Below are 24573 nucleotides of genomic sequence, written 5' to 3'. Positions count from 1 at the left end.
TAGCTAAGATCCCACAGAAAATAAATCCCAGTGTCAGAAAAATTGTGATAAACCAAAGGAAAGTGGGAAACATCAGTGGAAAACATGATAGAAATGGTTCTATGGACAATGATGTCACTGCATGCATTCAGCAACACCTTGACTATAACTGTACCAGGTTAGATGAGAAAAGCACAGAGATCATTGATTTTATGAAAGTTTTAGTGTGGATAGTACCAGGCGGTATTTGTATTTGGCCACTTTCATACCCAAAGTGTGCCACACAGGTATTTTACTTCATGGTAGGGAATCTGGCTACAGAATACTCTGTGCATACAATTCACAAACTGACCCTGGCATTTAGCCACTATATCATCAGTTCCTACCACGGTGCACAGTGTATAATGAAATCAGTGTCGTAATTAGCATTAGCATCGCTACTAGCTTCAGAACTGGATATAACTACAACTCTGTGTTTACTTGAGACCTTCTAAGAGGGTGTATTTATTTTTTAGGTCTCTTGGACATGCTGATCACGTTTAGCCTTTGTTGTAAATGAGTAAAGTCTGTAAATCTGTGATAGGTATCGTTGCCTTTCTAAATTTGCTCTGTGCGTTGCGCCACTGTGCCTCACAGATCTTGTATAATGTGGATGCTCTTGCCTTTACGCTCAAAGATATATACGTGATGGATAAAGTCTCATTCAATTGTAAGATATCCTTTGAAAGCGTGTGAGATGTAGAATTTGACCTTTTTTTTTTTACACTGCTAAGACCCACAAGAAATCCACGAGAGCTGTAAATAACAGCATATGAAATGCTGGCGTATGACGCAGTTTCACTACTATGGACAAGTACGCTGTGAATTTTGGTTGAAGAACAGCGTGGATAGACTGAAAATGACCACGAAACGATAAGGAAATAAAATATATTGCTTTTGGTAAGAAGAGTTTGGGGGTTTGGTGGCGTGTTGTGTGATAAACATGCAGTCTGATGCGCTGGCTGTGAAATGCGAAGGTTGGCTTTGCGTTTGTTTTAAAACTGATACGAGGTGGTCAGCCAAGATAAGATTATGCTTGGTATCATATGAAAGTGCAGCTTTTCTAGTTTCATTTGATGCTCAATATGTTGGGGTGGAGACAACAGATCACACGTTGTGTTGTTTTGTTTCAGGTGTTGCTCATGTTGATGGCGTTATTTGTTGCATACATTGAATTGAATTTGTTAAAACAAATACTTTGTTGACAAAATGCACTGGAGTGTTGATTTAGTGGCTAAAACCTTCTTGTTTGAGAAACGTTAGAAATAAAATATCCCTACATCATTAAAGTAACGTTTTTACACACATGAACTCGTGCTTACAGCTGCTGGACCCAAATTTTGGTTTGAATTGAATTATCAGCTTTATTTAAACAGGGTTGGTTGTCAAAGATAGAAGACTGGCTGACTCAAATCACACAGATTAAAATAATCTCTGACTCTAACCTGTATCGGGGCAGATTTGTTTATTTGTTTTTTATTTTCCCCCTTTTCTGTTTGAGGGGATGCAGGAGTTAGAATCTGAAGTTCCACAGAACCAGATGAGTTGTTGAAATGAGATTCCATCCAGACTGTGTGGAGCTCATAAATGAAACTCCTACAAGGGTTTCCATGTTGATTATACCTGTTTTTAACTGTATAAAACACAGTTATAAATAGAGCTGCTCGATTAAGGGAAAAATGATAATCACGATTATTTTGATTGAAATTGAAATCTCAATTATTTAACACAATTAAAGAAAGGGGGGGGGGGGGGGGGTTGCTGTCACTGTGAAATTTGAAGCTTGTCTGTGGTAATACAGACTAGTTTCTTTCCACCAGGGTCCCAGTAGCTATTGTTTGTCTCAGACCAGCAGCTATGTTCTGCCTGGTGTGATCTGGAACATTTCTGGATGGTGAAACATTTCGTTTTCACGTTGAAATCCGCATCAATAAAATGTAGCGCAACATTTATCTACGGCTCTATGGTGCAGCTTGACCACAGGTCCATAGTGATGGCGAAACATTGGACTGTAGCCACGTCCTTCACAACACCCTCACCACACTCATCATGCAGGGCATTTGGGGACACTCAACCATGAGAGATGAGATGAGATGGCCGGGATACCGTTTGTCCAAAGTGGTGATGAGGTACTTAAATCCCGGGTTGTTTACTGTAGGGCTGCAACGATTAGTCGACAATAAAAATAGTCGACAACGACTTTAGCCGTCGACTATTGTCAGCTAAAAAAAAAACAAAAAAATACAGAGTGAGACATCAAATTTCAAAGATCCATTTATAATAATCATGAGATACATAATCCGATTGGTCGACTAGTCGCTTTAATAGTTGGTGACTAATCGTCCATCAGAATAGTCATTAGTTGCAGCCCTAGTTCACTGTGTTAATTGAGGAAAAAAGTTATGTTTGTTTATAAAGTTTGTCTCTCTGTGTCTCTGGGAGCTGGTGGATTATTTAGTTGGACTTGCAAAAATTGAACATTTTTCTATTTTCTTGTGTCGCGTCGCCCCCGTGTGCACGCCTAGGTAAACAAGCGCAACATTTCACATGCACGAATGTCGACTGTCGCTTGGCTGGAGGAGGGCAGAGCTTTTCGCGTCATCGCGCAAGTTCAATAGAAAATGATGGAGAAGAAGCAACGTTGCCTCCCGTGTGTCCAGCCCTTAACCGGCGAGGGGTTTGCAACTCGCGCTGAATAAAACCAAAGCAGACGGGGCTGTGGGAGGAGTCTGCAGCAGAGCGCTGCAATGCCAGCTGCGCTCGATTTGCAACTGAAAACAGCACAAGAGGAAACTGAGAAGGACAAAAATAATCGGATCATTTCATTTTTATGATTGTTGAAAACCCAGATCTTAATTGTGATTAAAATTCGATTAATTGCCCAGCCCTAGTTATAAACACACTTGTAATCATTTACATCAGTTGTACAGTTATAGGTTGAAAAATGGACACATCATTAGTGTGATGTTCATTAATGGTCTACACATACATATAAATGCAGTCCATATGAAACTTCATAGAAACTATTAAACTAATAAACGCATGAGCAGAAACACCCAGGACATTTGGATAGCTGTGGTGCTTTAACAGTCATGTAAAATACTACCTGCTGCTGTAATGAAGTCATGTCTGAACTGGAGGTTTGCAGCTCCTTAGGAGGACGTTCTGGCTGCTCTCCTAAAATTAGAAATATAATGAGAAGATGCAGCTTCAGCCTCTGCACGGACCACATGTTTTCATCCTGCTCAATTTTTAAAGTTATTTTTAAGTGGAAAAAGAATAAACAAAAGTTAAAGTAATTAAAACATGGAGGAAGTAGCTGCAGACATTCCCAGATTTTCATGAGGAACAGTAAGCACATGTAGACTAATTCTCTCTGGACAAGTCACTGTAATGGTTGTGGGGGAGCTACAAATGAATTGCCCTTTTGGGATCAATGAAGTTGTCTTGAGTCTTGGTCAGCAGTGGTTGCTGTGACGTCTCACTGCTGTTTCTCAGCTGGACTGAATGCTGATCTGTCCACATCTGTTTTCTCTCTCCCTCAGCTGATTTCGGCCATCCCAACTCACCGTCTAACGTTCCTGAAGGAGGCTGGACATGGCATCACTAAGGAGGAGATCCACAAGGAGGTGCTGACGGAGGACACGGATGAGATTGATCATGCAGAGATGGAGCTGAGGAGAGGCCAGATCCTCTGGGTCAGAGGTCTGAACCGCATCCAGACGCAGGTACGACTTCCACAGTGCACCATAACTCCCAAACCATCAACACCTCAACTTTCACTTTATCACTAACTCTTGTTTTTCTGATGTCAGGTTACCAAGATTATCTTTGAGAAGATGACAGTTGTTATGGTAACTCAGGAGACTCTGGAGGGAAAAAGATACTGTTTTTAAATTAATTGCGGATGTTGTTTAATTTTACATAAGCACATACTTTTTTTGGTTTTATTTTATTGGTAAATTGTTTAAAATGGGGAAGAGGTTCGGGTTCATCTCTGAAAGCAGAACCGGACCTGTCAGAGCTGATCCAGAACCTGGAAAAACATCTCCAGCTCTTTGAGTCTCTCTTGGGATCTGTGTAACATTTGTGTCAGTATCAGAGGGAATGGCGGGACTCTGTAAACATCCACGCACACTAACAGGGATATTTTTGGACACATTTTCCCATTAAATCTAATGGGAAACAAGCGTATATGAGCAGTTTGTTGTGGCTGTTCAGTCTAATCGGCTGACGTATTTGTACTGCGCTTCTCTGGAATTCCTCTTTGCATTGATGCGGATTTACTGAAACAGGAAATCCATGATGCTGCTGTATAAACACACCAGTCTGACATGGAAAAGCCTATAAACACCTTCACAGATGTGTTCTAAGAAAAAACACAAAACAAAAGTAATGCTCATTGCTCTGGATTTTTCTATAAGAAAGGAAGTGCATTTTATTTTAGGAATTTTTTGAGCGAGAATTTGTTTTGATTCATTCATTCATTCATTCATTCATTGTTGAATGAAGATATACTTTGGAAACAAATGATTATCCAGAGCAAGATTGTCTAAACCTAAAGGCAAACCTGTCAGGAAGGAATTTTTAAATATGTGAAAAGTGATGAACTGAGGCAGCTCCTGGGACAGATGTGTATGAACACAAGGGGGAAGTTTTTTCTCAGACAGAAACCACAAATATCCTCCTGAAACATCCGACATTGTGTGATAGATGTGTAAAATAGATTCAGCCAAGATATTCTGGATGTGGCTGTCAAACAGTCTAATTTCAAATCTAATTCAATCAATCAAAGTTGTAGTTAAGAGCTTGTTTCTCCACAGTCAGTCTCATGTTTGTGCTGAAAAGCAATGAAGATGCACCGCAGTGAGTGTGGAGGTAAAACTGGAGCTTTAAGACACACACTACAGCTGTGAACCAGTTCATTTCACACTCTGCTGCAAAGCGTCAGTACAGAACCACTTCATTAAAACAGAGATTAAAGACGGGCCATCAGCACCAACAGAAGCTTGTTGAGTATTTTTATTAATTGGTTAACCAGCCTGTTGGTGAGTTTTCATCCACCTGTTTTCGCATCAATGTTGAGTCAGTTACTGTATTAAAAACCAAAATCAGGACTTGGGCCATTTGTTTTCACAAGCACACCTGGGTCCTCATTTATAAATGCTGCTTATGCATCAAAATGTTTCGTACGCCATGTTCCACACACACATTGGGATGTACAGAAAACAGCTATGTGTGGATGTGCACACCGCCACACAAATGTTCGACCTGCCGTGAGAATGTGTATACCCCACGCAAACTCTTGTCATTTGAAAGTGACAGACTACAAAGTATTGAAATGCTCCTTTATACACTGAAATATGTTCCAGTAACTTTCTGAAGTCAAAATGGAAAAAAATGTCATGCATTAAGCCCAAACCACATTTAACCTCATTTCCCCACATACAATACCACTTAATAAAATTCCACAACCTAAATGTGTAAAGTAAACTGAGGAGTTTTCTCTGTTTGTCACATGACGACATTAACACATCAGTGACCGCACACACATTTACACATATGACATGAAATAATCTTATTGTCGCTGAGAAGGCAGCACAGTGTCAGATGACCATATTAATTAGGAACAAAACAATTGATATAAGTTCCTAAATTTATGATTTGTCTGACTCCGTCGTTTCATTTTAACTCCCTCATCATATTCCCAACGTGTCTCTGGGATTCCAGCTCAGTGTTGGTCAGTACGCGGTCACACTGGTGTCCTCAGCAGCTGAGGTCTGAGGTGTTTCAGATCTTTTCACCTCCAGCTGTGCAGCTGCAGCGGAGATGCTGGCCTCATCCGTGTCCATTTCCTGACCCAGAGCTGTGGACCATGATAGTATGATGTGATCAAGCTGCTTTTGTGTGTGACAGAGAGGTGATTGTTAGCAGCTTCCAGCAGTTTGGGCTGTTTTTTTTTTATTTGTTGTTGTTTTTATTGCCACTGGTTATGGGCCACAGCAGTCTGTGTATGTTTTAATAAATCATAAACAACACTGGATCCCACTTCACAGCTCCTTGTTTTGAGACTGCACCATGTTCAATGGAAGATTGCTCATCAAATAACATAAAATAGCGTCATTCATCTTAAGCTTTAAATATACGCTAGTGGTGCATTCCTCAGTATAAAATCCTTTTGTTCTTAACAATGTCAAGCTGTGAAAATGACAGCAGAAGAGTAAAAGGTTTAACTCTTATTACCTTCTGAAGAATGGTTCCACATCCCTTAACATATCAGTAATCAAATCAAACAGACACTAAAACAGAATGACACAGATTACTGCACTGTACCTGCAAAACTATTGCGTGTTCATCTGAACTCATGTAAACTATGAGGCTACTGAACTCACGCAAAGCATGCTGGGAAGCATCTATTTGCAACATGTTACACGTGTGTGTCGGCTGTTTTAGCTTTCCTCCACCTCTGATTCAACCACATCAGTTTCATATTCTCTTAAATTATTCTTCTTTTTGATGTTTCTGGTGCATTTCTCGTTATTTGGGATAAATGTGAACGGATGCCATTTATTTATTGTCATTTTATTATTATTTGTTACTGGAAGGAGTCGAGGCGGTCCTGAAGATATGCTCAATTCCACGTCAGTTGGGATGTGTAGAAGAAAGATGTAAAGGAATAAGCATATGTACAGATTCATACAACTGAATATGTTTTGTTAGTAATTGTTATGAATTTGAATATGTTATGTACTTTTCAGGTTTTGGTTGTATGCCATCTTTCAGTATGAAAGCTATGCAGTCCATCGTACATGAGGCCCCAAGATTCAGTTTTCCTTCATCGTTCATTCAATTTAATGGATCAAATATTTCCATGTTTGAACAGTTTGTAATGAGCTCTTTATCAGTGTGCTTCACATTCAGGTTAAATCTTAGCAGGAGTGTGTTTTCCACTAGTGACTCTTCGTCATACTCAAAGAGTCTGTGGGTGTGTGTGTGTTTTCCTCCGACAGGATCAACACATACTGAGCATTAGCATGTCCATTTAGTCTCTATGGGCTTCATTAGCCTTGATGCTAACACTCACTTACAGTAACAACAGCCAACGCTCTACTCCCATACACACACACACACACTCATTGAATGGCCGGTGTGATGTTTCTCAGGGAAAGCCGGATTCTGGACCTTTTAATTGTTTATTTATTTATTTACTTACTTACTTATTTTTTTATGGTAACCTTCAGTTTGTCCCAATGAACCTGCAATGCGTTCTGTAAGGAGGATGTCAGATGAGAAGCAACTGAAACAAAGCTCTCGTCCTCTTTTGTGGTATAGAAACAAGGAAGCTCTATTTTTTTTTTTTTCCTCCTTGTGGCTGTGTATCTAAAATATCACTCTGTCATCCTCCTGGGATGGGAGGGTGTAGAATGGGGGGGGGGGGGTGACAAAAGGCTGCAAGCTAATTAGGTTCTTATCTCTCCATGCTCCTCTTCCTGTCCTCCTCCTCTCTAATCCTGGTGGGCAGCACTGCACTGCTCAACAGTCAGACACAGTGGGGGGATAATTGGTACAAGCAGCACCTCACCGCCCAAACTTTATCAGTCTTTTCAAATGACATTTCCTGCTTTTCCTGTGTTGGTCCGATTCAAAAGCTCCTTATTCATTGTTCCATTTCTTCTTCCATCCTTAAGTTCTATCAGAGGTTCTGATGAATTTTTACTTTTAGCCTCTCAGACTGCTTCTCCTTCCTTATCTTCCTCATCCTCTGTCTTTATTTCTTTCATGTTCTTGTATGCCTTTAGAATCTGTCAGCGCTGTATGGTCTTTTCTGTCAGCTGCTGCACATGTTAGCCCAGTTGTTCCGGTGAAGTGTGAAAGAAACCTAAAGACTTGTTTTGTCTTCTTTCTGTTTAATCTTAAACTAACAAAGTCATGTGGCATGTTGAAACCTGGAAGCTACATGTTATCTGACTGTTTTACTAAACAATGAAATGTACAATTTTTAGCATCTGAGAGGAAAAAAAAGAACAGATGTCCATCTGATGAACAAAGCAGTTTGCTGTGTCATGTGTGGATGGTGATCAGATTTAATCTGAAAATGAATGACCAGCTTTTGACATAGTGTTTACAATCTTGGTTGGATCATGTAATAAATGTGACTCCTGCTTCATCTAAATGTTACTTACACTGTTACTTCTGACTCACGTCACTTTAAAAGCAGAAGCTTTTCCTCTCTTTTCTGTATTTGTCATCTTTTTTTAAAAGAAAAGACAAATTTAATGATGATTAACACTTCAGATCTACACGTCTTTACCGTTGTACTTGGACTATTGCCTTTTCTAATCTCTTTAAGTCTCTTCCTACTGGTTTTATCTGTCCTGTCCTCTGGCTCTGTCTCTGCTAACAGTGCGTTGTGGCTGTCCTTCCTACAGATGGATGTGGTCTATACCTTCCAGACGGGCCAGGCGGCGGTGCCCGGTGCCCTGCGCCGCCAGCCGTCTGTCGTCAGCCAGCACAATGACTCCACTGCCGCCAAAACTCTCTCTAGACCCACCCATGTAGGGCTTAGCTCCTCCTCCTCTCTCACCAACTCAGCTGGGGCTCCACCCCATGCTGCTGCTTCCTCCTCCACTGCAGGCAGTGAGTCTGTAATGGAGGCCAGCTAACGGCACACCTCACCAGGCTGGACTCTTGTTTCTTTTTCTCTGTTGCATGAAACGCACTACTCTGCTTCTGTCTTCAGCAGGTGTCTGCATGTCCTCATCTGAAATGTTTGTGTTGTTAAACGGTTGCATTGTTAAACGGTGCTTCCTACAGCTGTTTTCTGTTGGACAAACTTGTGGTGGGAAGCTGTGGGAAATGACCCAACTTACATTACATTAATTAAAAAACCAGAATAAGCCACTAGGAGAGTTTTAAGAAAGTGTTAACCAAGAGAATCAGAGATGTCAGAGTTCTGACATCTAAGGGCGCATTTACACCAGCCTTTATGATTAGAATCCTAGTCCATTTGGTCAGAAAGTCTGCTTTGTTTGGGGTGAATGTGCAAACGAATTCTGATTCGGATCAAAGAAGCAGGCTGCGTCTGCCTACAGTGCAGGTCTCGGCCTGCTTCAAGCGGACCAAATACAACACAACCAAAACATTAGTGCTTGTGGTATGATAGGCTCTGGACAGGAAAAAATTGGCTGGCAGTCAGACCTGGAAGAATTTGATAAAATTTGATCAACCAAGACCGCTAGGATCTGATGCAGCTCCATATTAAGCTGTTATGTATCGTATTTTCTGGACCATAAGTCACCCCGGAGTATAAGTCACATTTGTCATAAAATGCATCATGAAGAGTAAAAAAACATGTAAGTCGCACTGCACTATAACTCGCATTTATTTAGAAATTTATTTTACAAAATCCAAGACTAAGAACATTTATTTAGAAAGGCAAGTTATTCAACTACACAGTAGCACACAGAAAAACAGGCTGAACATGTGTCTAGAATGTTAATGTAATACCAGGATTTTTTTAAACTGAGGGAGAACTTGTCTCCTTATTACACTTAATGAACAGCTGATTGAGGTGCTGAGAAAGTACAAATATGTATTCATCACATTTGCCATTTAAAGAAACAGACACCGCCGCATGCACAACCCCGCCCTGTCACCGACGACGTTTTATGTTAAAAGTTAAATAATCAGGTCAGATGTTCATTGCACAAAAAGACCCCCCACCCCCCCGCAGTTATTTCTACCCTATTGTAGACGACGCGGACGATTGGGTTCCCACAGCCCAGCAACTGCATCCAACCCATACATCACCAAAAGCAATGCAAAGCATTGGATGCAGTGGAGTAGAGAATTAGAATTCTCTATGATGAATTAGATGAAGTAGCGTGGTGGCTAAGAGGCAGGCCTTCTCGGCCAACGTCAGTGCCTGACCTCACAAATGAGCTTCTGGAGGAACGGTCAGAAATTTCTATAAGCACACTCCTAAACTTTGTGGAAAGTCTTTCCAGAAAAGTCTAAGCTATTATAGCTGCAAAGGGTGGGCCAACGTCATATTTGATTTAAAAATAGGATGTCTATTAATTTCATACGAGAGTCAATACTTTTGTCAATATGGTGGACCTAGGAGGCTGAATAGGTTAAGTTAACATAACAAGGCAGTAACTCCAACAAGCAAGTTACCGGTAAGCAAGTTCACCAAGCTCCCGATCTCATTCCAAATCACTGAATCCATTGAATTCTTCATTCTCTCGTTTCTGAACAACTCCGCCAACTGCAGCTCAAATATCGTTAAAGGCTGCCTGCAGTTTGTAATCTGCAGAACAGGATTTTCTTGTTAGAAAGCATTTTATTTGTGTTCAGTCTTCCCCAGTTAACTTTAAGTCAATGTTTTAGTTAATTTTTTTCAGTAGTACAGGAGCAGCAAATACCGTGGTTATCACAAGCCTAGAGTGCTCTCTCGCAGCTGTAGATGGTTTACTGGGGCGGTGTGGCTCAGCTAGGTAGAGCGGTCGTCTTGTAACCTGGGGGATGCTGGTTCGATCCTCGGCCAAATAGAGTTCATGTCGAGGAAGACATTGAACCCCTCATTGCTCCTGATGGGTTGCGGTTGAGCGCCTTGCATGGCAGCTTCCCCCATCAGTGTGTGAATGTGTGTGTGAGAATGGGTGAATATGATGTAAAGCGCTTTGGGTACAGTAAAGCGCTATATAAATACGGACCATTTACTCATTGGTGTAAGTCATTTGATATGAATTAACATTTAAAGAGATGCTAAATTATATATATATATATATATATATATAGCCAAACTATGAAAAGAAGTGTGACTTATTGTCCAGAGAATACTGTACTAGAATCTGAAGTTGTTCTGCATTAACCTGTAGTTGAACGAGTTTTCTTCATTGTGTATCTCATCTTCTCCTTCAGTAACTCTCCTCTGGCGGAGAGTGGAACATGTTATTTAAAAGGTCCAATTCATTTTAGACCAAGTCGTCGGACCGAGTCTGGCAGACTGTCTGGTGTGAATGTACCCTAAATAACTACTCAAACATTTGGAGATGGATGTGAGTCCCATCAAGAGCTAGAGGAATGATTTACCCCAACTGGCCACTCCAACTCAAACCTACTAATTCCTCCAAAACTCATTCATTTAAATAATTCAGTTTAGATAATTACTAAAGAAAAGATCCTTTTAAAGACAGGAAGTCATAATTACAGTAAACAAGTCAAAGACTCTTCCTTGGAAAGCTCAAGATACTTAGATTAAAAACAGATTAACATTTTTAATCTAAATCTAAGTTTATGTTGTTCAGTTGGAGCGGCAGCTCTTGCAATGTTTTAAGGGAACATGCAGACAACCTGATCTCTTTCATCATATTCTACCTGGCCGTCCTGCGTTGTAGCATCTCCTCCATCTTTATGTGTTTTCTTATTTTGATCCCATTCATCGCGTCATCGGCTTGTTGTCATCTGAGCGTGCATCTGTTAACCCTGATGAGACTTGCTGCTTGGGCAGTCAGTTGCAGATTACAGCTGTTTGCTCATGTTTCCAAAGAGGAGGGAACAGCTGGGAGTCCCTCTGATTTGTGACAATGAGGGAGGGAAAAAAATCCAAAACAGTTTTTGTTGATGTTGCCTTTCTTTTCCTCCAAGGCAGAAGCCTGGTCACAAAGGTCATTTTATGGGTTAATCCTGAGCAGAGTTAAATCTGTCAGGCTCTGCAAGTCTCTCAAGGTTTAACAACCCAGAGCTTTTTAACTTGTATACTTTGTGTGTGTGTGTGTGTGTGTTGCATGTATGCTCTAAGCTGCCGTGCTCTGCCTTTAGCTCTCCTGTGGTTCAGTAATAGAAAGCTTTGAACTGCAGGGTTATTAATTATAATGAAGAGTGTGCTGGTCCGTATAAATCAGTGTGATCAGCTGCAGCTTCACTGCGTTCATCAGAGAAAAGGACTTAAGGCAGAGAGAGGAGAGCAGTTAGAGGACAAAATGATTCTGGCTCTTAACATGATTATACAGCAAACATGATGAATATGTGTGTGTTGTTTACTGGTGCTGAGGATCATCTGGAGCATTGTTTTGGTTAAGTTGTTCTGCAGCCCACAACGTCCACCAGGTCAGGTTTTTCTTTGTTTTTTTCTTCTTTCGTTTGCATCTAAAGTTGTTTAACTTCAACCCTGACAGTCATCATGAAAGCTTTGGTTTGTGTCTGCAACATGATCAGGTTCTGGTTTAGAACCTTTCAACTTCCAGTACCAAGCTCTGGTTTGAAACTTGGCCTGGAGTCCATCTGTGCGGATTTCCTCCCACAGCCCAAAGACAGGCAGTGTAGGTATGAATTTCAGTATCTAGTCATCTGTCTGACTGTGATGGATGGCGACCTCCATTATCCAGGATGTACTTTTCCTCTTAGCAGTGACACCAGAATAAGCTCCACACCCTGACTGTTTCTGAACCCTGAGCACCATAAAAGGGTGTAAATATGTAGAGATGAATGTTCAGTCCTGCATATTTTAAGAATAGAGATTTTAACCCTTTTATACAGTGTCCACTATCTACTACATGCATAAGTGGGGATGGTATATGTGCAAAATAAAAAATATGCAGATTTTATAGAATAGATATAGAAATATATAATGTATCTACATGTTCATAGAATAGATAAAAAAGAAATAAAATGTAAAACATTAATAAAATAAAGGTGTCTGTACATGTCTGTAGAAATAAACTGTTGTAAATGGCCGTGTTTTTTAAAGGTTCATGCATCAGAGGGTTGAAGAGAAAAATAAAGAAAAATCTAGAACATTTCACAGCCTTCAGTGTCGGGGATGTTTTCTTCTGGTCTGGACCAGTGAGGTCAGATGAAGGAAGGGAAATCTTTAAATGTACCAAAGTTTAGTTAACGTGAAGCTTTTTATTTAATTATTTTATGAATCCATTTCCTGTTTCAAAATGTCTCCACTGCTGCATAAAAAGCCTGGACCTATCTCACATCCAGCACATGTGGCATGAACTCCACCACCACCATGCTGTGTTTGTGTGTGTGTGTGTGTGTGTTAATTGACACTTTTTCACATTCAGCTGCCTGTTGGTTTTTGTTTGTTTGTTTTTTGCTCTTCCTGCACTTTTCTGCCTCCAGAATCCTGATGAGCCTTTTAGACCTTTTGTGTTGATGTTTTTGGTGAATTTTATCAGTTTGCCCACAGTTGGCCTCTCAGTTGTTGATGTTGTGGTTTGTGGTTTTTGCACCCCCACCCAAATTAGACGCACGGCCACCATGTTGTCCCATCAGCCCTTGCTGCCTGTTTGACGTCACATTAGAATCTTAAATCTGTACTTGCTGCTGCTCCTCTGATGCATTTTTCTCTTTATGTTTCAGATTAAGGTGGTGAACGCATTCCGTAGCTCCCTGTTTGAGCTGGAGAGCCCACAGTCCCGTAGCTCCATCCACAACTTCATGGTCCATCCTGAGTTTGCGCCACTGTCCGAGGAGGCACCTCGCTTCTCCGTCGAGGGGACGGGAGACTTTATTGAATCCGTCTCCGACTCCTCGCCTGGGACCAGTGGAGGAGGAGAGCCTCCCAGTGCCGTCTCTCACAGCCACAAGTCATCCATTTGATCTTTTCCTCCCTCCTCTTCATCAGCCCCTTCAGTCACCCTCCCAACTGAACTGTCACACTGAGGAGGGAAGTCATGACTCTGCTCATCTCCTCATCCTGCACACATCCATGTTTCGCATTTGTTCACCTCCCTCCATCATTCCTGCATCGTTGTGTTTTTAATACTGACTGTGGTGTTGTTCTGCCTGTAAGTTTGTCCTCCACCTCCCACCTCACACGAGTCAGTGGGTGGAGTCCAGAGTCTCCACTGTGGAGGGCCTGTTCCACTTCATGTTTTCTTTCTACTTGACGATCCTTTTGAAAAGCTTTGAAGATGTTTTGGGTTCAGTTTCTGCCAGACTCTCAGCAGCATGTCTTGTTCTGTATTGGCTTCATTCTTTTTGTCCTCAACAGCGATACCGACCTTTTCAGAGTGCAGCGATTATGATGTACATATGCTTCCGCTCTTCTACATAGCTGTAAGTTGGGTTTGTTGATCCCAAGATTTTTAGGCAAATGGAAACATGTAACCTTTTTCTTTTTCCTGTTTTTTGTTTTTCAGATGTTGACCATTTGTTTGTTTTTAAAGCATTAATGAATGCTCACTGCTGGTTAACTGAAACTTCAGAGAATGTCTTGTGACACTACAATTGTTCAAGGTTCAGATGTTAAAACTGTTCTTCTCTTTATCGTTTGTTCGTGTTGGTTTTCCTTTAGTTGCTGTGTTGCATGTGGAAGGAAGGAATGTTTACTTCCCAAAATGACCAAACATGGCAGCATCCAGAGAGGGATAGCTTTCTACTCTGTGGGGGTCTGATCTCATCCCCCAACAACCCCACCAGTATGTGTCCATAGGTTGTGGTTGATGAGTCCCCCTGAAATAGGATGCATGTCTTGTTTCGTTCATGTTGAGTCGCATGATAAGTTAGGAATGAATCTTCTGTTTGTGTTAGACTGCAGCAGGGTCTGTTCAGAGCTCCGTTAGCTTAGTCTCTGCATATCTGAACATCCCACTACCAGAACCAGGCTCATCGACACTCCTACGATGGGAAGGAAAGTTTCAGGGCTGTGAAATGCTGATTGGCTGGCATCTGCTCGGTATTGTGTTCAGTTTGGAGTCCATCCTCACTAACAGGAACTGAAGGCAGAAACATACTTTGTATTCTTTTGCTGTGGTCACATCACAGGTAGATCTGTTTAAAAGAAGGCACTACATACACACTTGTAGACCAGCAGTCCTTCCTACAGCCCACTTCCACCCAGCAGCTCGACCACCCTAAACCAAATCAATGTTAAAAACAGGCAATTATCCACAACACTTTAGAGATCAGGGATCAACAATCCTCACCAAAAAACAAGTATTTATGCTCTCTTCTGTTCCTTTTTCCTGGTTGTCGTCTTTGCTCTGGCAAATTGGACATTGTTTACAACATCCATCCCTCAACAGGTGGGATGAATGCAACTTCAGTTCAGATTAACTTCCCTCTCCGTCATCAGTTCTTTACACCGCCCCCCTCAGCCTCACTATGCTTCCCCCTCTGGCCTGTTGGCTCGCTCATGCAAAATATTGGTTTCATAACTTCACAAAGATGAATGAAGGATAGGAAGCAACCCCTGAGAGATGTGGAGACCTACCAAAAATGTAATCATCTAGATAGTCTGCTGTTTTCTGTCATGCAGACGAGCATCAGCTGCACTGCCGTGCTGCGAGGAAGTTTGTGTATGTTGCTTTGAAACGCGACCATAGCAGAGTTTAAAGAGACATTTAAAACTCGCCGATTGATCAGTCTGCTCAGTTCCAGCAGGATTAGGTAAACGGAGCTTTGGACAGTCTGGACCGCCTACCTGTGTTAAAGACAAATCTTAGTACCACTGCTTAGGCTTTTGTCAGATTTCTGAAGAGAGATTAAATCGCACAGCTAGCAGCAGAGAAGGTGTTTGATTATCATCAGCTCTGTCCGCTCTGCAGCATTTGTCAGATGTCAGCATGGCAGCCATGAGTTTTATGGGAGACTGATCCAGTGGTTCTTCCTGCTCCGCGCTGTCTGTAGATTCTGGTTGTAAAAGAAGAAATCGTCCTGCCGTCAGAGGCAGCGATGTGTGTGATCCCCTCCAAGTCTGATGAGCAGCTGTCAACCTGTCACCTTACTGAAGTAATGTGCTACTACTGCCATATTTCCAAGTTTTTTCTCATGACTCGGTTATTCTCCTCCCCTCTGAGGAGCTTTTTCTATGTACTCAGAGCCATATTTTCTAGGGTGTTGTTTTCTGTCATTGTTATTGAGGTCCCTCTCCCCAGTCCCCCGGCCCTTTACTCAAAACACGACCAAAAAACATGGAGAAATGTTCAGTTGTCACTGCCGATCCACGTTTAAGGACCTCTACAATGTTTACATGAAAAGTGAGACGTTAGCAGTTCGCCTGCACTACTTTCATCCGAACACTTCCCTCCTTCATTCCCTTTCTTTCCTGATCTTAGAGTTACTATTTAACTGAATGGGAAATCTTTCTTGCATGGTTTTCATATAAAATTCAATGTTTTGCTCATTTTTTACAATTCTTCTGTATTTTTATATTAAGTACTTTTTAATATTTTGGAGATATATGAATATATATGTATAGGCTGAAGGGTTTGGTGACAGTACATGAATGAGATTAATCTACCGTGGACTGTCTTTTTACAGCTCTGAATGTTTATGCCACGTGTGTTGTCTTGGTCACCTGATGTTAGGGCTCAGAAACTTGCAGTGACTTGTTTACTTCCTGTTGACAAATACAAATTGGAATCTGAACAATTTAGCCTCGTCAGCCCCCTTTTAAATAAAAAACTAGTTAGAAGATTTTGTAACAACCGCACACTATGTGATTTATTCAACTACATTAGAGTTCAGCAAATGCAACTTGAATACAGCTAACTGTGTCAAACATTAAATGGGAGTGTATAATTATTTATCCAACATCTGGGTTTGTTTGTTTCTCTACTTTGAAGCTTCTGCAACAAATGTTCCTTGAGTGAGTGAATTAATGCTGTTTTCCAGCTGGCAGGTGTCAGTCAATGACTTCAAAGCGGATTGGAGCCGTGTCCTGCCTTAGGCCCCGCCTCCCACCCAACACCTGCCCTTCCTCATCCAAAACAACCCCCCACCCCAACCCCGTCTCCTGGGAATCAAAGTGAGGAAGTGATCTGTTTACAGTCTGTTGTGGGCTCCAGCACAAAGCAGGACCAAACCAGAAAACCAAACTGGACCCAACTTACATTTTAGCTTTTTAGGACTTTGCTAATCTTAGTGCAGTTTTATAAATTTTGTCATAAATCCAAAAGAAGCAAGAGGACAGTTGGATCAGGTCTGGACTATGTTGTAGGGGCTCTTATACACCAAGTTGACATCTGGAGCATCTGTGAACATCTGGCTCTCTTCTCATTGGTTCTGTTTGACCTTTTTCCAACTGATTGATTTAGTTGGGTTGGTGTTAGGGTTCTCACCACTGGTTCATGCTGTCACTTTGGTTTACAAGGCTCTGATTAGACTGAAAATAATTAAAACCTGGTCTGACTTTGGGCCCAGGTCCACACTAACTCATAAAAAAGCTTCTTTTTTCAGGGATTTAAACAAAAACCTGATAATTTATCTATGAATGTGTCTGTTTACATATGATGGATGTGGAGTCTCGGCCACGGTTCTGGACCTGGTTTTGTCCTTTAAGTCCAAGCACATTGAGGGAAAAGAGCTTCATTCCTTTGTTATCAGATTCAGACCCTGATGGAGGCGGAGTCTGTGGCAGGACACAGCTCCACCTGTAGAAGTCTTTAGTGCACGCTTCAGAAAGTGTAAAAGTGCTCGCGACATCACTTCCTCTTTCTGCCACGTGTCTGTTGGCTCCAAACAGGACATGCTGCTTTTGTCCTGCGCTACTACAGTCGGTGCAGGGGGAATGTTGTCAGACGAGTGAATGCAGCGTTCCTGCAGGGGGCAGTCAGCCAATCACCACCCAGCATAGCTTTAAGAACGCTTTCAGAGTGTCCTTTTATTTTGGTCGCCTCCCTCCCTCCCGCCACGGCTCTGGTGTTCTGTTGGGCTGATTGGACTGGTTGCCCTCACGGCCAGCTGTGACCCGTTTGTGTTTCTGCTTTCAACCACATCACAGATTGAACCGTCCGGACGAGACTCAGCAGCAGACTGAACATTTTCACCTGGATTTTAGTTTTCTGGGAGATCTTGTTTGAACTTGAACATGTCCGTTTGCCACAGTTTTCCTTCAGGACTTGTGTGTCGGAGGAATTCGCTTCTTATTCAGCCTGTGTTGCTTCCTCTTCAGAGCACTGCCTTTCTCAGAACAGCTTCCTGTTGGCGTATGTTAAGAAATCCTCTGGGGAACCTTCAAAATTCACAGCGGGTTCAGACAAACTGGAATTACACAGTTGGAAGACATAAGCACTTATATATCTATATATTTATATATTCTATCTGTATATTTATGTCTGACGTGTTAGATATAAATTCACAGATATATTTGGTTCTCAGTTGAACTTCATTGCAAAAAAGACTGAAAAGTTTTTGTTTCTGTAATTAACTATGATACCAGTACTAGGCGTTGGTGTTATTTTTGTATAAACATGATATCATCTATGTGGCATGCATGACATATATACACAATTTGGTGGTTTAAAGCAATATGTCCAACCTGGTGCGATTGGTTCCGTCGTGTCCTGTGTAGCCTAAAGCCACTCTGTACGAAAAAGAGGAAAAAAAAAAAGAAAAAACTACAAAAAGAGAAACTGCTTTTGGAGAAAACTAACTGTTCAGTATCCGTGTTCAATGTTCTGTGTTCTGCATGTTTTAGTATGGAATGAAACATCCCAAATGTTGACTTGTTTCCAAATGAATTCCAGACATGTCCCAAACACATGCATCATTTCATACACTTTGATTTGCACTGTGAGGTGAAACACACTGAGGAAATCGAACCTGTGAGACCTCTGATGGATGGATTGATGAAAGATGGATTCCTTGTTTTGTTTTTCATCATCCTCATGTCCACCCATCAACCTCCTCTCCCTCCTTCTGTCATGCCGCTCGGCCTGAACTCCTCTCCCACTCATCAGCCTCTGCTTCCACCCACCTTCACATCCACTGGTCCTCGTCAGCTGGGGTGGGTCCGCTCAGCTTGATGATTTGAAGACCAACTTTGTCCATCTGAACTTTACAATATTGAATAATCTGCTTTTTCATTTCTGTCATAAAATCACATAAAATGTTTGCTTTAATTTCTCCAACAGGCTTTGTGGGTTTGGAGATTTTTCATAAAATAACTTTATTAATCTGAACTCAAAGAAAATGCTTCAGTGTTGATAGTGAAGCTAGCACATAAGTTCCACCTGTCAGGATGTAAAGTTTCTGAACAACACCCAGCTTTATCTAACGGATATTTTCCCTTTGACTGAGCTAAGCTAGGCTAGCAGTTTCCACCTGCTTCAACTGTTTGTGCTGTGCTAAGCCAGCATGAAGCTGATTTCTAACCAAAAGTGAACCAAAGCTTCTACCAGACCGTCTGCAGCAAAGTTTAGTTAGAAAGGATATTCTGCTTGTCCTCTGGAAAAATTCACCAAATCCCATTTGAATGGCACATCTCTCCACAAACCTCCAGCATCTATGAATAAACACTCACTACAGTGTTTACTGAAGAACGTCGTCTCATCAGTACAACCGAGTTGAGCTCTTTTTAAAGGATGCTAACATTAAAATGCATGAAGTAAAAAATGTGAGAGCCGGGCTACTGGCAGGAAAACGAACACTGAGGTCATGAATGCAGGCTGCCCCTAAACATGTTTTAATGAACTCATCATGTGTGTTTTATCCCCCACGCCAACACACAGCATAAATGAGGCATTTATACACAGCCTCTCAGCTCTGACTGCGGTTACTTTGCTTAGTGCTGTAGGTTTTAGCTGAACAGATGTAAATCCCTCTGAAAGCACCGCGGAGCTTCCCAACCTTCCTGTTAACTTCCCTCTCCAACATCCATCACTACTGACACAAGGCCGCACCATGCAGCCTGTTTGGAATAGTTATAAATTACTATTTCATGCAAATTAGAAATGGAAACATGAAGAAATTCCTGAGAATGAAGTTGACTGAAATTTATTGCAAAGTATAATTAATGATTTTTAACTTTAGTTTTACATTTTCAAAATTTCTTGCAAATAAAATAAAGTTTGAGAGGATTTTTATTTTCTTGTCGCGTCGTCTCCCAGCTGGAATTTAACATTTTAACATGTCTCCTGATTTTTATTTCTTCTTTAACTTGAACTGTTTCAGTTTACTTATTTGTCTGAAGTTCACTAATTAATTTCAGGATCATTTCACATTTGTCTCTAATTGAGTGAAATGGCTTTACCAAGACTTCCCTGTTATAGATGTTAGATTTCCATGTAGCGCCACCATCAGGCCAAACCTGATGATGAGCATCATCTGCTGCATCCAGAGGACATGACCTCAGTGTCTCTATCAGGTCTCCGTCCCGTCTGATAGACTCGGGGTCTCGCCAGAGATTTGTTTTTGAGCCAAAACAGAACTTCCTGTGCTTCCCTGAATGTGTGTGTGTATGTGTGTTTGTGTGTGTTGAATCGATGGCAGTGTATTTCCTCAGTGTGTGCGTCACTTTCCCCCTCCATCCCTCTCATCCCGTCTGTTTCTGTCAGACGTTCTCCTGTTTGCTTCAATCTATGCAACAGAATCCTCCTGTTCGGCTCCAGCAAAATCTTCTGGTTCTTCACATCTTCTTCCTCACTCTGTCTGCTCGTGTCCGTCCTCATTCTTCTTTGTGGGTTTCAGTTCTTTGTACAGACAGAACCACGACACCTGTACACTGATGTATGTATGTGTGTGTATGTGTGTTTGTATGACAGCTGCACACACACCTCGTTTTCTTTACTCTTTTGTAAGATATGATCATGTGGAATGCCCTGGTCTTAGTGTCATGTCGTTTGAACTTAAGCTGAACAAAAGATGATAATCAAGCAACTGAGTAAAAGTTGTTACATAAATATATATAATATATATATAAATATATATAAATCTATATACATAAAATAAAGCCATTGGAATTTGAATTAAATTTGTGTCGACTTGTTTGTTTTTCAAAGATAATTTTCAGTTCCTTCTCTCTAAGTCTTAAGAGGAAAGAAGAGCTGAAGCTGCTTAATGTTTTGTTTTTTTATGGGCTCAGACGTCTTCATGTTTTTGCCTTTTGTAGGTTTTTTCCCCCACATTTTAATTGAGAGGTGAAAGCTGATAAATCCTTAGTTTTAACCCTTTAACGCCAAACCCAATAAATAATGGACAGAAATTCAAATGTTACAAATCAAGAGTCTATTTAGCCCCTATAGAAAATGTAAAAATACAAGATAAAAAAAATCATTTGTATTATATTTATACTACTGTGATATGTAAGAATTGCAGTACAAACTGTGTCCACCAGGGGGCAGAAGAGAAGCATCAAGATTTGACTCCCAACTGGCTCTACATTTAGTATCACTGAGGTAATATTTAGTAAAATTTAACAGTTATGAATGGGCTGTCTGTTGGTAAGCATTTATGAATTTGTTTACATAAAAGCATTATTTTCATTCTCCTTTTATAAGTTGCTATTTAATATTTTCATCAAACTGCTAAATGAACAACTTGGTACAGAACCACAACAATCAGAAATTAGATAAAGGCCAAAATCTGAACATTGACACTTATGATTCACCAATTTATCCACTTTTCCTCAACACACTTGTATTTAAATCCAAATCCACCAACTCTGTCACTGTGGCCTGTACCACTTCACTCCTGATGATGGTATGATCCTAATCTTTCCTCACATGTGATTGGCTGCATGGTTTGGTTGCCATGGAGACAAGTTGTGCTCATTCATATAAACCATCAGTGTCTTCAATGACAAAACCAAATAGGTTTAAGTAGTATTATACAACTTTCCAACCTTAAAACACTGTCTCTGGTCTATTTTAATGGCACACTGACCTACATTCCTGGAGCTGTCATTGCCCAATAGTGTCCCGAGGCTGAGAAACCACATTTCACAACTTTCACTTTACAGCTGAATTTTGCTTTACAGCCCAGCGTCGCACACCAGCAACTGCATATCAACATGCATCATGGCTGATTAAACAAGGAACCCCAAGAGCACATTATCAAAGAATGAGAAATGGAAACAGATACAGAGCATGATAAAAGACAAAAATTAACATTTGACTGACTTTTACTGACTGGTAAGAGCTCAGAGAAGAAACAGGATGCAAGAGAAAAGCTAAATTAGCAGCCAGACAATCATTCTGTTTGCAACGATGCTGGACAAGACAGGTTAAAAAAAAAAAAAAAAGAAAAGCTAAATTAGCTGTTAGGGGGTGCTAGAGTGCAAAAAGATAAGTGGCGGGGCTTTAAAATGAGCCCATATGAACAAACATTTTTTAAAAACATGCAAAAACATTTAAATATTGTAGTTTAAGTACTGTGTGTTGTTGCTCAGTTTACGACATCCTGGTAAGGATGTTGGACTGGAGTCCAGCTACTTGCTTGACCCCTTAAAGATCAGCTGCTGTTGCATCAAATATGTTTTTAAAGGGCTGATTCCTACAGCAATAAAAAAAAATACAGAAAAAAAGTTGATACCGTAAAACATAAGGGGTCAAATGATTTGCAAATATAAAAAACTGATTTTTCATTTGACCTGGAAGACTATCAAATGTTGAAAATGTTGGCTGCAGCATTAATGTGAATTGAAGACCAGGGTGTTCTCATTTCAGTTATTGGTACATACATATATACATATATAGTTTTTACTTTTTAGAACTACTGGAATGGTGTGATAGTATACAGGTAAAATTAAAAAGATTAGAGTATTGTCCAAAACTTTATTTCAGTAAATTAACTTAAAAAGGTAAACTAATATTTGGACTCCTTATATGCAAAGTGGGATATTTCAAGAATTTGTTATAATTATTATTATGGCTTACAGCTTATGAAAACCCAAAAATCATCATCCCAGAAAATAATAAGTGTGAAAAGGTTCAGTGTTGTAGCCTCTAAGCGCCACACTCTAGTCAGCTATTTAATCCAAAACACCTGCAAAGGACTCCTGAGCATTTAAATGGTCTCTCTGTTTATTTCAGTAGAATTTAAAATCATGGGGAAGACTGCTGACCTGACAGTTGTCAGAAAACCATCACTGACACCCTCCACAAGGAGGGAAAGCCTCAAAAGATAATTGCTAAAGAAGCTGGATGCTCTCAAAGTGCTGCATCACAGCACATCAATGAAAAGTTGAGTGGAAGGAAAAGTGTGGAAGAAAAATTGGAACAACCAGCAGTCTGGAGAGGATCGTCAGGAAAAGGCTTTTTAAAAATGTGGGGGAGCTTCACAAGGAGTGGACTGAGCCTGGAGTTAGTGCTTCCAGAGCCACCACACACAGACAGATCCTGGACATGGACTTCAAATGTCGGATTCCTTGTCAAGCTGCTCCTGAACAAAACATCCGAAGCATCTTACCTGGTCTAAAGAAAAAATAAACTGGTCTGCTGAGCAGTGGGCCAAAGTGCTCTTTTCTGATGAGCAAATCCTACATCTCATTTGGAAATAAAGGTCTAGAGGAGGAAAATTTGGAGAGGCAAAAATCCAAGATACTTAAAGAGCAGCGTGAAGTTTCCACAGTCTGTGTGGGTTTGGAGCCATGTCATCTGCCGGTGTTGGTCCGCTGGGCTTTAAGTCCAGAGTCAACGCAGCGTCTACCAGGAGATTTTAGAGGACTTCATGCTTCCTTCAGCAGAAAAGCTTTTTGGAAATGCTGACTTTATTTTCCAGCAGGACCTGGCACCTGCCCACACTGCCAGAACAACCAGAACCTGGTTCAGTGACCAAGGATTACTGTGCTTGATTGGCCAGCAAACTCTCCTGACCTGAACCCCGTAGAAAATCTCTGTGTTTGCCAAGAGAAAGATGAGACCGAGCAGTGCAGGAGAGCTGAAGGCCGCTATTGAAGCACCCTGGTCTTCCATTACACCCCAGCAGTGCTGATAACATCCATGCCGCGCCGCACTGAGGCAGTAATTCATGCAAACGGGGCTCAAACCAGGTACCGAGTTCATATGCATGACTGTACTCTTCAGATGGTCAACATTTCTGTATTCAAGACCTTTTTTATTCATTTCATGTAATTTTCAAATTTTCTGAGATTTGGATTTTTGGGTTTTCATAAGCTGTAAGCCATGATCATCAAAATTATAACAAATAAATGCTTGAAATATCTCACTTTGCATTTAATGAATCCATATGTTAGTTTTCCTTTTTAAGTTGAATGCCTGAAATAGTTTTTCGTGATATTCCATTTTTTTAGTTTCACCTGTATGTATATATATATATGTTTATATATATGTATGTACGTATATATATATATATATATATATATATATATATATATATATATATGTATGTATATATATATATATGTGTGTATATATATATATATATATATATATATATGTATGTATATATATATATATGTGTGTATATATATATATATATATATATATATATATATATATATATGTATGTATATATATATATATGTGTGTATATATATATATATATATATATATATATATATATATATATATGTATGTATATATATATATATATATATATATATATATATATGTATGTATATATATATATATATATATATATATATATATATATATATATATATATATATATATATATATATATATGTATGTATATATATATACATACATATATGTGTGTGTCCATTTAACGCTTCAACTTCTAATTTCCCCTTCAGGGGTGATGCTCGGTGCACTACTGCCACCTTGTGGACAAAAGAAATTAGCAAACAACAACAAAAATACTAGATTGAAAAGCATTTCCACAACACACGCA

General features: G+C 40.3%; 1 protein-coding gene across 5 annotated transcripts in view; it reads left to right on the top strand.

Annotated features, from left to right (window-relative positions):
* LOC121635895 (plasma membrane calcium-transporting ATPase 1-like) overlaps window positions 1–18885 on the top strand; it is a 115035-nt gene extending 96150 nt beyond the window's left edge. For 3 of the 5 annotated variants that reach the window (XM_041979319.1, XM_041979293.1, XM_041979303.1), the window contains 2 exons: window positions 3564–3746; window positions 13396–18885. In XM_041979319.1, the coding sequence (XP_041835253.1) occupies window positions 3564–3746; window positions 13396–13635 (423 nt within the window). In that variant the 3' untranslated portion in view covers window positions 13636–18885. Of the gene's footprint in view, window positions 1–3563; window positions 3747–8447; window positions 8656–13395 lie in introns of all 5 variants that reach the window. The other 2 variants (XM_041979327.1, XM_041979309.1) reach the window with 1 other exon arrangement.
* Window positions 18886–24573: the final 5688 nt, after the last annotated feature.

This window comes from Melanotaenia boesemani, chromosome 3, assembly GCF_017639745.1.
Source record: "Melanotaenia boesemani isolate fMelBoe1 chromosome 3, fMelBoe1.pri, whole genome shotgun sequence".
Classification (NCBI taxonomy): Eukaryota; Metazoa; Chordata; class Actinopteri; order Atheriniformes; family Melanotaeniidae; genus Melanotaenia; species Melanotaenia boesemani.
The sequence above is the reverse complement of the archived record's forward strand: the minus strand, read 5'-3'. Positions and strand labels throughout refer to the sequence as shown.